General features: G+C 38.3%; 3 protein-coding genes across 4 annotated transcripts; 1 reads left to right on the top strand and 2 right to left on the bottom strand.

Annotated features, from left to right (window-relative positions):
• The first annotated feature begins 226 nt into the window (after positions 1-226).
• LOC105777065 (40S ribosomal protein S4) lies at positions 227-2548 on the top strand. The gene is made up of 5 exons (XM_012600120.2): positions 227-322; positions 900-977; positions 1069-1249; positions 1683-1780; positions 1905-2548. The coding sequence occupies exons 1-5, from the start codon at positions 320-322 to the stop codon at positions 2331-2333; spliced, it is 789 nt and encodes a 262-aa protein (XP_012455574.2). The 5' UTR covers positions 227-319; the 3' UTR covers positions 2334-2548.
• An 836-nt stretch (positions 2549-3384) lies between these two features.
• On the bottom strand, positions 3385-5977 carry LOC105777066 (54S ribosomal protein L51, mitochondrial). Of its 2 annotated transcripts, none has more exons than XM_012600121.2 (4): positions 5859-5977; positions 5149-5228; positions 3868-3974; positions 3385-3731 (listed from the first exon to the last, which is right to left on the bottom strand). In XM_012600121.2, the coding sequence occupies exons 2-4, from the start codon at positions 5226-5228 to the stop codon at positions 3559-3561; spliced, it is 360 nt and encodes a 119-aa protein (XP_012455575.1). In that variant the 5' UTR covers positions 5859-5977; the 3' UTR covers positions 3385-3558. The 2 variants fall into 2 exon arrangements, with proteins under 2 accessions (XP_012455575.1, XP_012455576.1); XM_012600122.2 differs by lacking the exon at positions 5859-5977 and adding an exon at positions 5631-5789.
• Positions 5978-6952: 975 nt separating this feature from the next.
• Positions 6953-9834, bottom strand: LOC105775024 (protein JINGUBANG). The gene is made up of 2 exons (XM_012597568.2): positions 8980-9834; positions 6953-7798 (listed from the first exon to the last, which is right to left on the bottom strand). The coding sequence occupies exons 1-2, from the start codon at positions 9613-9615 to the stop codon at positions 7082-7084; spliced, it is 1353 nt and encodes a 450-aa protein (XP_012453022.1). The 5' UTR covers positions 9616-9834; the 3' UTR covers positions 6953-7081.
• Between the last annotated feature and the right edge of the window lie 2034 nt (positions 9835-11868).

The raw sequence follows: 11868 nt of genomic DNA, 5'->3' as shown, positions 1-11868 counted from the left end.
TAAATAAGAGGATAATGCACTTCAGCGCACTCGAACCCATATCCTCCTGCATTGGTAACAATATTGATGTCAACTGATTTAAGACTCAATTAACTTTAATAAGAAATTATTAAATATAAATATTGAAGATAAAATTTTTTTTACTTGCAAATTTTCTTTTAGAAAAGTTGGGCTTTGATCCGACCCGTTAAAATCAAGTCGATTTAAACCCTCAATAAGCCCATATATAAGTTAAAACAAAGCTAGGGTTTTGTCTCCCTCTTGCTCGCATTTTCTTAAGAAAGAACAACTTTCAGCGGAAACAGCCGCTTCCTCCAACATGGTTAGCTTCTTCCTCTTTTTTTGAACCTCAAATCGCTCACTTGGATTTGTTCCCACTCTTTACTTATTAATTCAGTTCTCATATTTCCTGCTGTTTGCTTTAAATTTTCTTTTAAGATTTGTTTGATGAGTTTGTTGAATCACTATATACTTTGTACATCTTTCTATGAAAAATTGAAAAAAAGTGTTTCTTTTGTTTTTATAACGCTGATTTTGGCTTCTGGGTATTTTTGGGGTTATTTACAAAATTATATTTGATTTTTGTCTGGTCAATATCTTATTACTGTTGTATGGCAATAGCAGCTTTATACTTCTAAATATTGTTTTACATGTGATGGAGAAATAAGAAGTTTAGTTGCTGAAATTGGAATGTTAGATCAAATGTTTGTTGTTGATTTCGTGTTATGGTAGTTTTAAAATGGTTTGGGTTTCTTTGATAATTGGTTTATAATTGAGTTTTTTGAATGTGTTAACTCTCCTTTGTTTTAAATTTGGGTCCATATATTGTTTTTAATGTGAAAACTCTTGTGCTTTAAACAATATAAATTTTGGCTTTATTTAAAGTTTTCTTCTTACAGGCTAGAGGGTTGAAGAAACACTTGAAGAGGCTCAATGCCCCCAGGCATTGGATGCTCGACAAGCTTGGTGGTGCATTCGTATGTTGTTTTCCCGAGCTTTCTTTTGGCTTCCTTACCAGTCCGATGCTGCTTCATTTTAATTTTGTATTCATTGTATTTGTTAATGCAGGCGCCCAAGCCATCGTCTGGACCCCACAAGTCGAGGGAATGTTTGCCACTTATTCTCATTCTGCGAAACAGACTGAAGTATGCTTTGACATACAGAGAAGTGATTGCTATTCTTATGCAAAGGCATGTTATGGTAGATGGGAAGGTTAGGACTGATAAGACCTACCCTGCAGGTTTTATGGGTATGTGGGACTTGCCATTGTGAATCAATTAAAGTACTTGTATTTTTATTCATATTATAAAGTCATATAAAGTGGGTTCTAGTATCTCAGATCTCTGCATGTCTTGGTAAAAGCCATTGTTGCTTTTCCTCTGCATTTTTCTTGAAATACCTGTATTGATGCTTATATCCGGGCATGGGTTTGGGGATAAGACCTCCCAAATACATGTAAAATTTGGAAATATTGAACATACTTTTGTCAGAGGCATACTTGTACCTAACACTCACATTTGAGTCTGACTAAGTAGCTAAAAGTATTTTGCACTGGTCCAGGGTTCACTATTTTATCCTAGGTTTTGAAATTCATGGGTTATTACTGGTACCATGTACTTCACTCACTGAATCTTTTGGCTGAAATTCATGGCTCTTAACTGTCCCTTGTTTCTTACTACCAGATGTTGTGTCAATTCCCAAGACAAATGAGGACTTCCGTCTCCTTTATGACACTAAAGGTCGTTTCCGCCTTCATGCCATCACTGGTGATGAGACTAAGGTTTGTATTAATGGGACATTAGCTTGTGATGTTTCATGTTACTGTTCGATATTCATTATCGACTTTTACCCTGTTGTTGTCTTTTAATGATTTGACATAGTTTTGTTGAATTCATACTCCACAGTTTAAGCTCTGCAAAGTTAGGTCTGTCCAATTTGGCCAGAAGGGTATTCCATACCTGAATACCTACGATGGACGCACAATCCGTTACCCAGACCCTTTGATCAAAGCCAACGACACCATCAAGCTTGACTTAGAGAGCATCAAAATTGTTGATTTCATCAAGTTTGATGTTGGGAATGTTGTCATGGTCACTGGTGGAAGGAACAGGGGACGTGTTGGAGTGATTAAGAACAGGGAGAAGCATAAGGGTAGCTTCGAGACAATCCATGTACAAGATGCTGCTGGACACGAGTTTGCAACTCGTCTAGGCAATGTCTTCACAATCGGTAAAGGAACAAAGCCATGGGTTTCGCTTCCCAAGGGCAAGGGTATCAAGTTGTCGATCATTGAGGAAGCGAGGAAGAGGCTTGCTGCTCAGGCTGCTGCTTAAACCTATCATATCTAGAGTTTTTTTTTTGTCGAAAGACTTGTTGGATGAATGCTGGCTGGTCCTGTCCTAGCTTCTGTAGGGTTTTACGGATTTGCTTTTTATTAATGTTCTTTTTTCTATGAATTTAGTTTAGTTACTCATTTGGTTTATGTTATATTTTAACTATCATTTATCACATTACAGTTCTTTCTGAAATCTATTGTTTTACTTGGATTCGTCCTTGTCTTTTGTGATAAGTTCCTTTATGCTAAGGCTAAGGCATGGTTTTTGAAACTGGATCAGTTGGTAGGACTGAAAACTGGTCTGCAATGAGAGAGGAATCGGGTCATCCGTGAACTGGTAAAAAATTGACTGGGTATTTTTATTTTCTGGTCCAGGTATATCCTAGCCCGAAACCAAAAAACATTTTTCAGCCCAAACAACTTGAAACCGGCCCAAAGTATTTAGCCCAAAAATCTAAAATAATAAAACAAGAGAAAAAAATAAAAAGTAAAATTAAATTAAAGGCAGGGGGTTGGGTTCTCTGCCTCTGCCCTGCTCTACTGGTTGCTCTCCTATTCTCAAATGAAAATCTGAAATAAAAGAACTGAAAATTCCGGACTTAAAAGAGTAAAGAGGGGAGGGAATGGGATTTTACTTCGTAAATGAGAGTGAGGAAGAGAGAGCTTCTTTTCCACAAGGATAGACTAAATTTTGAAAAAAAATCCACTTTCTCCGCCTCTTTGGTAATTCTTTGGTAATTCTCTACCTCTTTTCTTCCTCTTTTCCTACTGCCAAACATAGTGTTAAAAGGTTTTTCTTTCAGTCTCTCCTATCTTAACTAGTAGTTGAAGGCTCAATTCTCACTTTGAGTATAGAGCAACTTTAAAATTCGTAACCAACATCTACCTTTTAATGGGCTATAGTTCTATAATCGCTCCGATGGATTCTTTGAGAAAAAAAAACTTCCAGCTTCAGATTAATTTTTGTCAAACAAGGATGCATAAGCATTAAACAATCACTTCTATGAGTAAATTAGTGGAGCAGGAAAAAAAATCAAAAGTAAAAAAAATTATTAAATATTTGGGTCCAATCATCTATTACGACATCATTAGGCTTTGTCCATTACACAACAGTTTCATTTACCTCCAACGAGGAGAATGTTTCGGCAAAGTTGCCTTCATGGCTAAATAGAACAACAAAGAAACATACTGACAAAATTTTGAACAACCTGTACTATTGTATCTCAAAATTTCACATCAGTTGTCCATGTACCTTGCACACTGGGGTGTTTGGTTACATGCCTTGTCTTCAATTTCACCACCTTTCTTCCCAATGCGTTTCTTAGTCTGGTTGCATAAAGAAGGATATCTTCAGGAGTCATATTCTTCACGCATACCACCCGCTCGTTTTTGTTCTCTGAGAAATTGGCAAGATATATGTTTTAAACGGCTGAAATGATTTTGAGAGAAAAACATGCATGTTCATATAGATATGGCTAAAAACCAATGCATGCGTGTATGCATTGTCTAAAACTCATCCAAGAATAACTTACTGTAAAAGCCCTTCAAATGTGGATGCTGCCCACGAATGAGCTCAGTAACCACCTCGAGCTGAGGGTTTTTCTCTTTAAAAGTCGGTAACTCCGACTCCATAAATGCCCTGGCATACCAATGTCAAAATTACCATGAAATTGAGAGTGATTTTGAAGAATTCAGCATCCATTTAAAGGAGAGGAACCATATTTGTACATGCTTCTCGTTATTATTAATTATAACAGTTGAACTTGAGACTACCATGGCATGAGTCGAAACCAAATGTTAACAAACCATCCTATGGCCTTGTTATTTACCTTACTTGAAAGGCATCTCAGTATTGTATTATTAAGTCATTAAAAAACCTTATTCATGTGAGAACGACTAGCAAAAGCAGTCCATTAGATCTTACCATCCCTGCAACATATTATTTACAAGAATTCCTAAAGCCAATTCCCTCTCCAGCAAGGCCCAGAATAGCCTCAGTCACAAGACAAAAGAAAAGGGTGGGAAAAGTGCTTCTCTTTCTTTTTATTTTGGTCCCAAAATACTTCAATGGACGATTAACAGCAAAGTTCAAATTTTCACTACTCTTTCACCAGGTAGCAGTGACTATCGGTGCATACACATGTAGAGATGACTTGAGTACCCTAATGTAACCCGAAGTGCTAAGCATTCAAATGTAGTTGTACAAATATTAAAGAAAGCAGCCTGTCTCAAGATGAAATCCATCATCATCCATGATATCCTGCTTAATCTATGAAATCCCACAACTTTGGTGATCATATATTTAATCACCTAAAACTCGATTCAGATCATTCATAATATCATCAACTATCAAACCATCACATAATGTGCAGATGAAAGTGACACGAAGCTTAATACTAGCTTGATATAACGGTGTAGAAGCAAATTCATTCGTTATTAGCAAATTAGCCAGCTTAAGTATACTCAGAAGTGGTTCGATAGTTTAATTTATTTATAGATACGAGTCTTCAAAGTGTAAACAAGGATGATACCTAAAATTGAAATGCAAATCTTAGCAGAAACTCTAGGCCAAAAATCAAGAAAACATTTAACAAAAAGGGACCTGCTTTATTAGGCAAACAAAGACGAGAAAAACACATTGCAATGTTCAGAAAAGAGAAATGCAACAAACATTGAAATTCAGAAAAGTACTTCACTCAAGAGTTGCCAAGCAAATTTACAAAAATTAATATTAGCCAGAAAGTTAAGAAGATAATACTCGAGGGGTTTATATAAAATTTAACAAGTGGAAAACAAGAAAGGTTGAATCATACCTGATGCCCCTGCTACTCCCTCCCCAATCACAATAGCTTACTATCAGTTTTTTAAGTTGCCAAACTCCTCGCAATGCCATCTGCATTTTCGAAACATAAACAAATTATTAAGTAATTATATGTTTAACCCATTTTTGTTTCTTTCTAAATAGCAATACAGCCAAAAACAAAAGAATTACACCCTTTGTTTTTTGCCAAAAATTTCCATAAAATTTAGAATATACTCCTTAGTAAACGAAAAAAAGAAATGAATCCATAATAATTCAAGGCACACTTCTGTTCCTGTTTCAGATTGCAATTAAGAAATGAAGTTTCTGTATTTAATCAAAAGGTCTAGCTACATATTTACTCACAAGTGAACAAAGACAACAACTCAGTCGAATCCTAAAACATGAAAATATTGAAATTTTATAAAAGATAAAAGATCCTTGGAAACCATACAAGTTTGAAGAAAAGAGGAAGAGGATAAAAAAAAATACAACCTTTGAGAGGGATTTGAAATTTCACTACAAAGAGCTGAAAGTTCGAAAAAAGGATAACCAAAACTCAACTAATTCAATTTATTCAACCCAAACAGATATAATAGCCAAAAAAAATCAAGGAAAAAGGGATAACACCGGTAGCAACGAAGCGGCAATGGCTGAACCAATGGTCTACAAATGAATAAAGAGTAGAGTAACCAATGGTCTAGAGATGCATGAGTGACTCACCTATGATGCCGCGAAGTTACCCTCAGTTGTGAGTCTCCAAAGTGAGAGATACGGCGAAATTGGAAGAGACAATAGAAAAAGGAAAAACTAACTCCATAGGCCCAATAACTTGGGTTGAGACATTGGGTCTAAAAAGATTTTAAGCTTATTAGGCCATTTCATTCTAACAGAGGTGCTCATGGGCCGGGCCAGGTTCGGGTTGAGGCTAAAAAATTTCAGCCTGCATCCTAGGCCCAGGCCCGGTCTGGCTCAAAATATGGGCCTGAAATTTTATCCAAGCCCGGCCAGGAAAAAATTTCTAAGCTCGAGCCCAGCCCGACCTATTTTTTAATAAACATAAAAAATTTATTTTAAAAAACAAGTATTTTAAAAATATTTTAAAATTAAAAAATTAAAAAATACATATTTATTATATTCGGGCTAGGCCGGGCCGGGCCCGGGTCAAAAAAGTGGTGCCCGAGGCCCGGCCCGTTTTTTAAATGGGCCTCATTTTTTGTCCAAACCCATATTTCGGGCCTATATTTTTACCCGAACCTTCCCATATTTCGGGCGGGCTGTCGGACCGGGCCGGGCCGTCTGGCCCATGAACACCTCTACATTCTAATATTAACAAAATTTCGAGTTAGTATTGGATTGATTTGGATAATAATTATTTTTTATTTATAATTTAAAAAAAATAATTATATTTAAAAAAAGATAATATAAAAGACAAGTTGGAACCATAAACAATAAATGAAGAATTGGGCAAAACCATAAGGTGAGAGGAAGACCACATGTTATAATTGTATATGATGAAACTCAAACTCGAACTTTAAAAATTTGGAGGCTAGCTTTTGCTAAGACTTCGGAAAAAAAAAGCTATACAAATTTATTTTTTTAAGTTTAAAAACAATGAACCAAACCTACGGAATATGGAATAAATTAAGATGGGTTCAATTATTTTCGGTTTAATTTTAATTAAGATTATATTTAATAGGTTTAATTATCAAAATGTTCTACCTTAATCATATTTTTTACCCAAAATTTAATCAAACAAATCTTTACCTTTTTTTACCCAAGCTAATGGGCGTTCCACATTCATTCAAATTTGAGTTATAAATATAATTACTGGTATAAAATATTTTTGTGGGTATAAAGTAGACAGACAAAATTGCAGGAGTCATATATATGATTAACAATTACACTGTACGTTAGTGGGAACCCAACCAAATGATTTAAACTCCCTAATCTAACTCAAAATAATCATTTTTTACAAATCCTCCACTGCCCCTTTTTGTACGACTTACACGCCACACCTTGAGGACTCCATCAAGGCTCCCGGTGCAGATGGTGCAACCATCTTCAACCTCCTCCCCTGCATGTCCCAAAAATGCTGTCACACATCTGATGGGTCCCCTGTGCCCAACCAAAACGGCTAGACATACATGTTGACCATCATGTTCCCTGCTCCACACCCTGCTAGATGAGTCTGCTGACCCACTGATTACATAGTTAGACACACTGGCTAAACACATGACTGCATGGGTGTGACCTTGGAGCGCACCACCGTATTGCAGTTGGCCCGATGCCCAGCCTTTCAGCCAGTAATGTACATACCCGTCGGTGCAGCCACCGTATAAGACTCCCCCGTCTGCGGTTAGTGTTAGAGTTTTGACGGGTGAGCATTTGGCTGGTAAGGTTACCATGAGTGAATGTGGCCATTCACCTCGGCAAAAATTGCGCCGCCAAACTCTGACGGTGGCGTCATCGGAGGCGGTGTAGAGTATTCCATCGTCGGCCACCACGATGGCGTTGATGGGTTCGGAATGTGCAGGGATATTCTCAATGCATTTGAGGTCTGATATTCTCCAAACTTTCACGGTTTTATCAACAGATGCTGAGTATAGGATGTTATCTGATATATTGATTGCCAGTGATGTTATTGGCCCCATATGCCTCGTCTGCAAACCAATTGATCAATGTCTGTCAAATTTGTAATAAAATCATATGCAAAGTATACCTAAATAATGTAAAAATCACAAATGCTATAAACAGTAAAGGGAGGGAGCAAAATATCAATTTCTGGAACCGTTCATACATTAATTACTCATGCAACTCTAATTTCCTTATTTAAGAACTCACCATATCCATCTTTGAACATAAGTGTCAAACACGAATAATTAAAAAGAAAATAAAAAATCGAAGTAAGCATAGATTGAAACTCGAAAGCTAGCTGATTTTCATTTCAATCTTCCCAACCATATCTCTCTGTGAACATTTATATAGAGAGAGAATTGACAACGATGTCTGTTTCTGCAGTATATATTAGAAGTTGGTGACTACGTTTTCATCAGTGAAATGCCCTAACCTAATATTACTTGCTATAATAACTTAACCAAATTTTGAGAAAGTTAGTGCAATTTAAGGTCATAAAGAAGATAACCAATATCTATAGCCAATAAATTGTGTGTCAAAGGTGTGAAACTGTGACATGATATCCCCTCCCCCCTCGCCCTTCTTACATATCATTCTTCCTTTTCTCGGTCAATCAAAGTTCCTAACAACGTTCACATATAAGATCAATGAAGGTACACTCTTTTCCAGTCCATTATTCAATTTTATGCAGTATGCCCATCACATTACATGTTTATAGCAAGAAAAGAAACTTTAGATTGGAAATTTCAGTGCATCACATTTAATGCAGAAAGCTTGATATTTCTAAAATCAACTTAGGCAGATAGTAGTTGAGAGTTGAATCTAAAAGGGACCCCATTTACTTTCTCTGCTCCCTCATATGCTTGCTAAGCATTCACTCTCCCTATCATAAAGAACCCTTCATGTTCATTATTAGCCATGTTCCTCATTTTCAACCAAAACTCACCGATCGGTTACCCCCACAACAATTCTACTTTAGTAGAACTCGAATGCATCTTGGATACGGGTATAAATCTGACACGAATATATTCGAATTTTATAAGATTTTTATGTGCTTGGAGGGTCTCTGAAGGCTCATTTCCCATTCCCAAAGTATTACACACACGTGTTCGACGTCAGAGTAAAAGCAACTTAGCTTAAAATTGCTAAAACAAATAAATATCATAAATGCATAGAGCAAGATGAACAGCTAGCTATAGAACATTACCATTTTATCTTTACTGGAAATGTAGCTCCGGACATAGCCGCTGATCCGGGGAATTGTTGCCAACTTGATATGCTTCAGTGTACCATCCCATGTTCTTCGCCACACCCGAATCTTGGTATCACCATAGGCTGCAAAAACCCTTTCATGGGATACCGCAAGAGCAACAACCGTGGATGCTTTAGTCTTTAACACTCCACACTCCGAAAACTCAGGCAACTTCCAAATACGTATCAAGTTTGTATCGGAACCAGTGTAAATGATCCCATTCGAGATAGCTATGGATAAAATCTGGCCATCTTTTTTAAGGACCGAAGATAGGCATTTATAGGAAGCATCAAGGCTTATGGTGTGGTTTGAAGGATTGGGGTTGAAAGTGCGGAGAGGTGAGGATAAAGGAGAAGTGTGCAGAGAAGGAGTGCTGTAACGAGGTGGAGAGCAATGGAAACCATTGAAGGAGGCTTCTTTGGTGGAGAGGCTTCTCAAGAAGCATTGAGCTGTGGCGTCTCTTAGTGCAAAAGAGTGGTTTGGGGGAGAGTTTGAAGGGTCTAATGAAGCCATCTTTTTGTGATGAGTTGTTTCTCTTATTGCAAAAGATGAGCAGTTTGGAGGTGAGTTGGGGGAGTCCATTGAGGCCATCTCTCTCTCTCCAGTGCAATGCAATTGAAAGAGCTTTGTAAATGATTTCTGTTGTGTGGACCTTATGGCTGTCTAAATGCAAAGAAAATACATTTAGTAGCAGTGATTTCATGATGGAAAGAAAGGTCATCAAATCTGTCGCAAAAACAAATGCTAGTACTTATTGTGGTCACGAACATGTAGGCAATGTTACATACTGTATTAATGGCATTTCCAACTAAACTTATGGAAAACATAAATCACTCTCTAGAGGTTTTTCCTTAAATAATATAATACCTACTTCTATTCAAACTCTACAAACCCTTAAATTAGAAGAAATATGAACTTTAAATTCATGGTTTTTCTTTTTGTTACAATAACATTAGTGCCGTTTGATAAAACTCAATAAATTATTTCCTAGAGTTTTTTAAAAAAACTAATATATGAGTTTCATCTACAATACGTTGAGTTTTGGTGAACATGGTAGGGCCGGATGATCTTGATACTTGTTAGGATTTGGGAACCGCCAGCTTAAATGACCCAATAGGATTCGAATCTCTGACCTGGATAGACTCGACCCGAAAGAAGAATGTTTGCCTATAAGTATAGTTCGCTGGGGACCTGCTGGAATGTTAGATGTTCCCAAAGATAGCTCGCAAGGGAAGCTTGCAAGGAGAGATCGCGTAAGCCCCGCAGGAATGAGGTCGCGAGCCCTGCAAGGAATCGCCGCTCATGACTAGCAGATACGAGGCTCGCTAGAGGAGTCAGTCCCAAGATCAGAAAGGATCGCGTGCTCCGCAGACACGCGTCCAATAAGCCAAGGGATACCCAGGCAATGTTAGCACTGGGGACAGGGAATGTTAGTACCATTGGCCCCAAGACCGAGACAAAATAGTGGACCCAATTGTAAGCTGTAATAGTACCAGTAAGAACATGTATAAATACCCCCGACGTTTCCCTTAATACGATACAAGAAAAATGTTACTTAACAATTGATGAGGTGAACTTAGAGTACTTCTGACTAGTAGATTTTCTCCAGTTTGATTCAGTTCTCTTCACCAAAAAAAAATAAAAACAAATGACTCACCCAAATGAGACTTTTCCTTTTATCCTTTCTCTCGGTCAAGTAGAAACGTCGGGCTCTGACCCCCGACAAGATGAGACAAATTTGTTCGCCGCTTGATTCACTGATAGACCCGAAAACCTTGACAATGCGATCTACTGATGGTCATCCCCTTTGCTGGACCTTAATCTTTCCTTAGGCCAGGGAATGCCCTCTTCCCTCAACCAAGAACCACCCCCACCACAGTTCCTTCATGAGTGAACAGATGGCTGCACAAGAAGCACGGTTTGTAGAACAACAAGCCTTTCAGCAAGAGTTACTATGGCAGAATGAGGAACTACGCAGAAAGGCACATGGTGACAACTAGGGGTCCCAAAAAAAGGCCAACACCTAATATGAAGCCTCGAGTACCTAGATGAAGGAGTGGCTAAATGAGATGGACGAGTTTTATCGTGACGTGAGAGCCTTGCACCTTGAGTCATGAGACATGGATTGGTTATTCTACTCTAACCCCACTAGCTTCTGAAATTGTGGCAATAGGCTTGTCCCGTGATTTCAAGGTACCTAATGATATGTTTGAAAGAAGAAGGGACTCACGAGCCTATCTGATGTAGTATAATGACTATATGAACGTGTTGGGTGCATCAGACGCAGCCAAATGCAAGGCCTTCTCTACAACGTTGAAAACAAGTGCCAATGACTGGTATCTCTCCCTCTCTCAAGGCTCAGTTTGCAACTTCTTGCAACTGGGGCAAATGTTCTTAGGAAGGTTCAGAGCCCATCGAGCGATCATGAACACACCCATGGGACTGATGTTAGTAAAGCAACGGGAGGGTTGGTCTCTTCAAGACTACGTAAAGAGGTTCCATGCAGCTACGCTCAACACAAAAAACTTGGAAGATCAGTGGGCGATAGATGCTTTCATTATGGGAGTGCAGAATGACCACGTACAATACTCGTTCACAGACAACAGACCGTAGAGCCTATCCGACTTGTACGAGCGGACCCATAAGTTTGCAGAGGCAGAAGAAATTAAGAGAGCATTACGGGCCAATTTCCAAAGGGAAGATAGACAACCCAGGAGTAGAGAGGGACATCGCACTAGGCAATCTCCTATCAACCAGACCCTGCGGGTCAGGATCGACAAGTCGCACATGACCGTAGCCCAAGGCGACACACTTAGAAACCTGTAAAGGCCCCAGCAAGAACAC

This window comes from Gossypium raimondii, chromosome 10, assembly GCF_025698545.1.
Source record: "Gossypium raimondii isolate GPD5lz chromosome 10, ASM2569854v1, whole genome shotgun sequence".
NCBI lineage: Eukaryota > Viridiplantae > Streptophyta > Magnoliopsida > Malvales > Malvaceae > Gossypium > Gossypium raimondii.
Note: the sequence above shows the minus strand (reverse complement) of the source record. Positions and strands in the feature narration are given on the sequence as shown.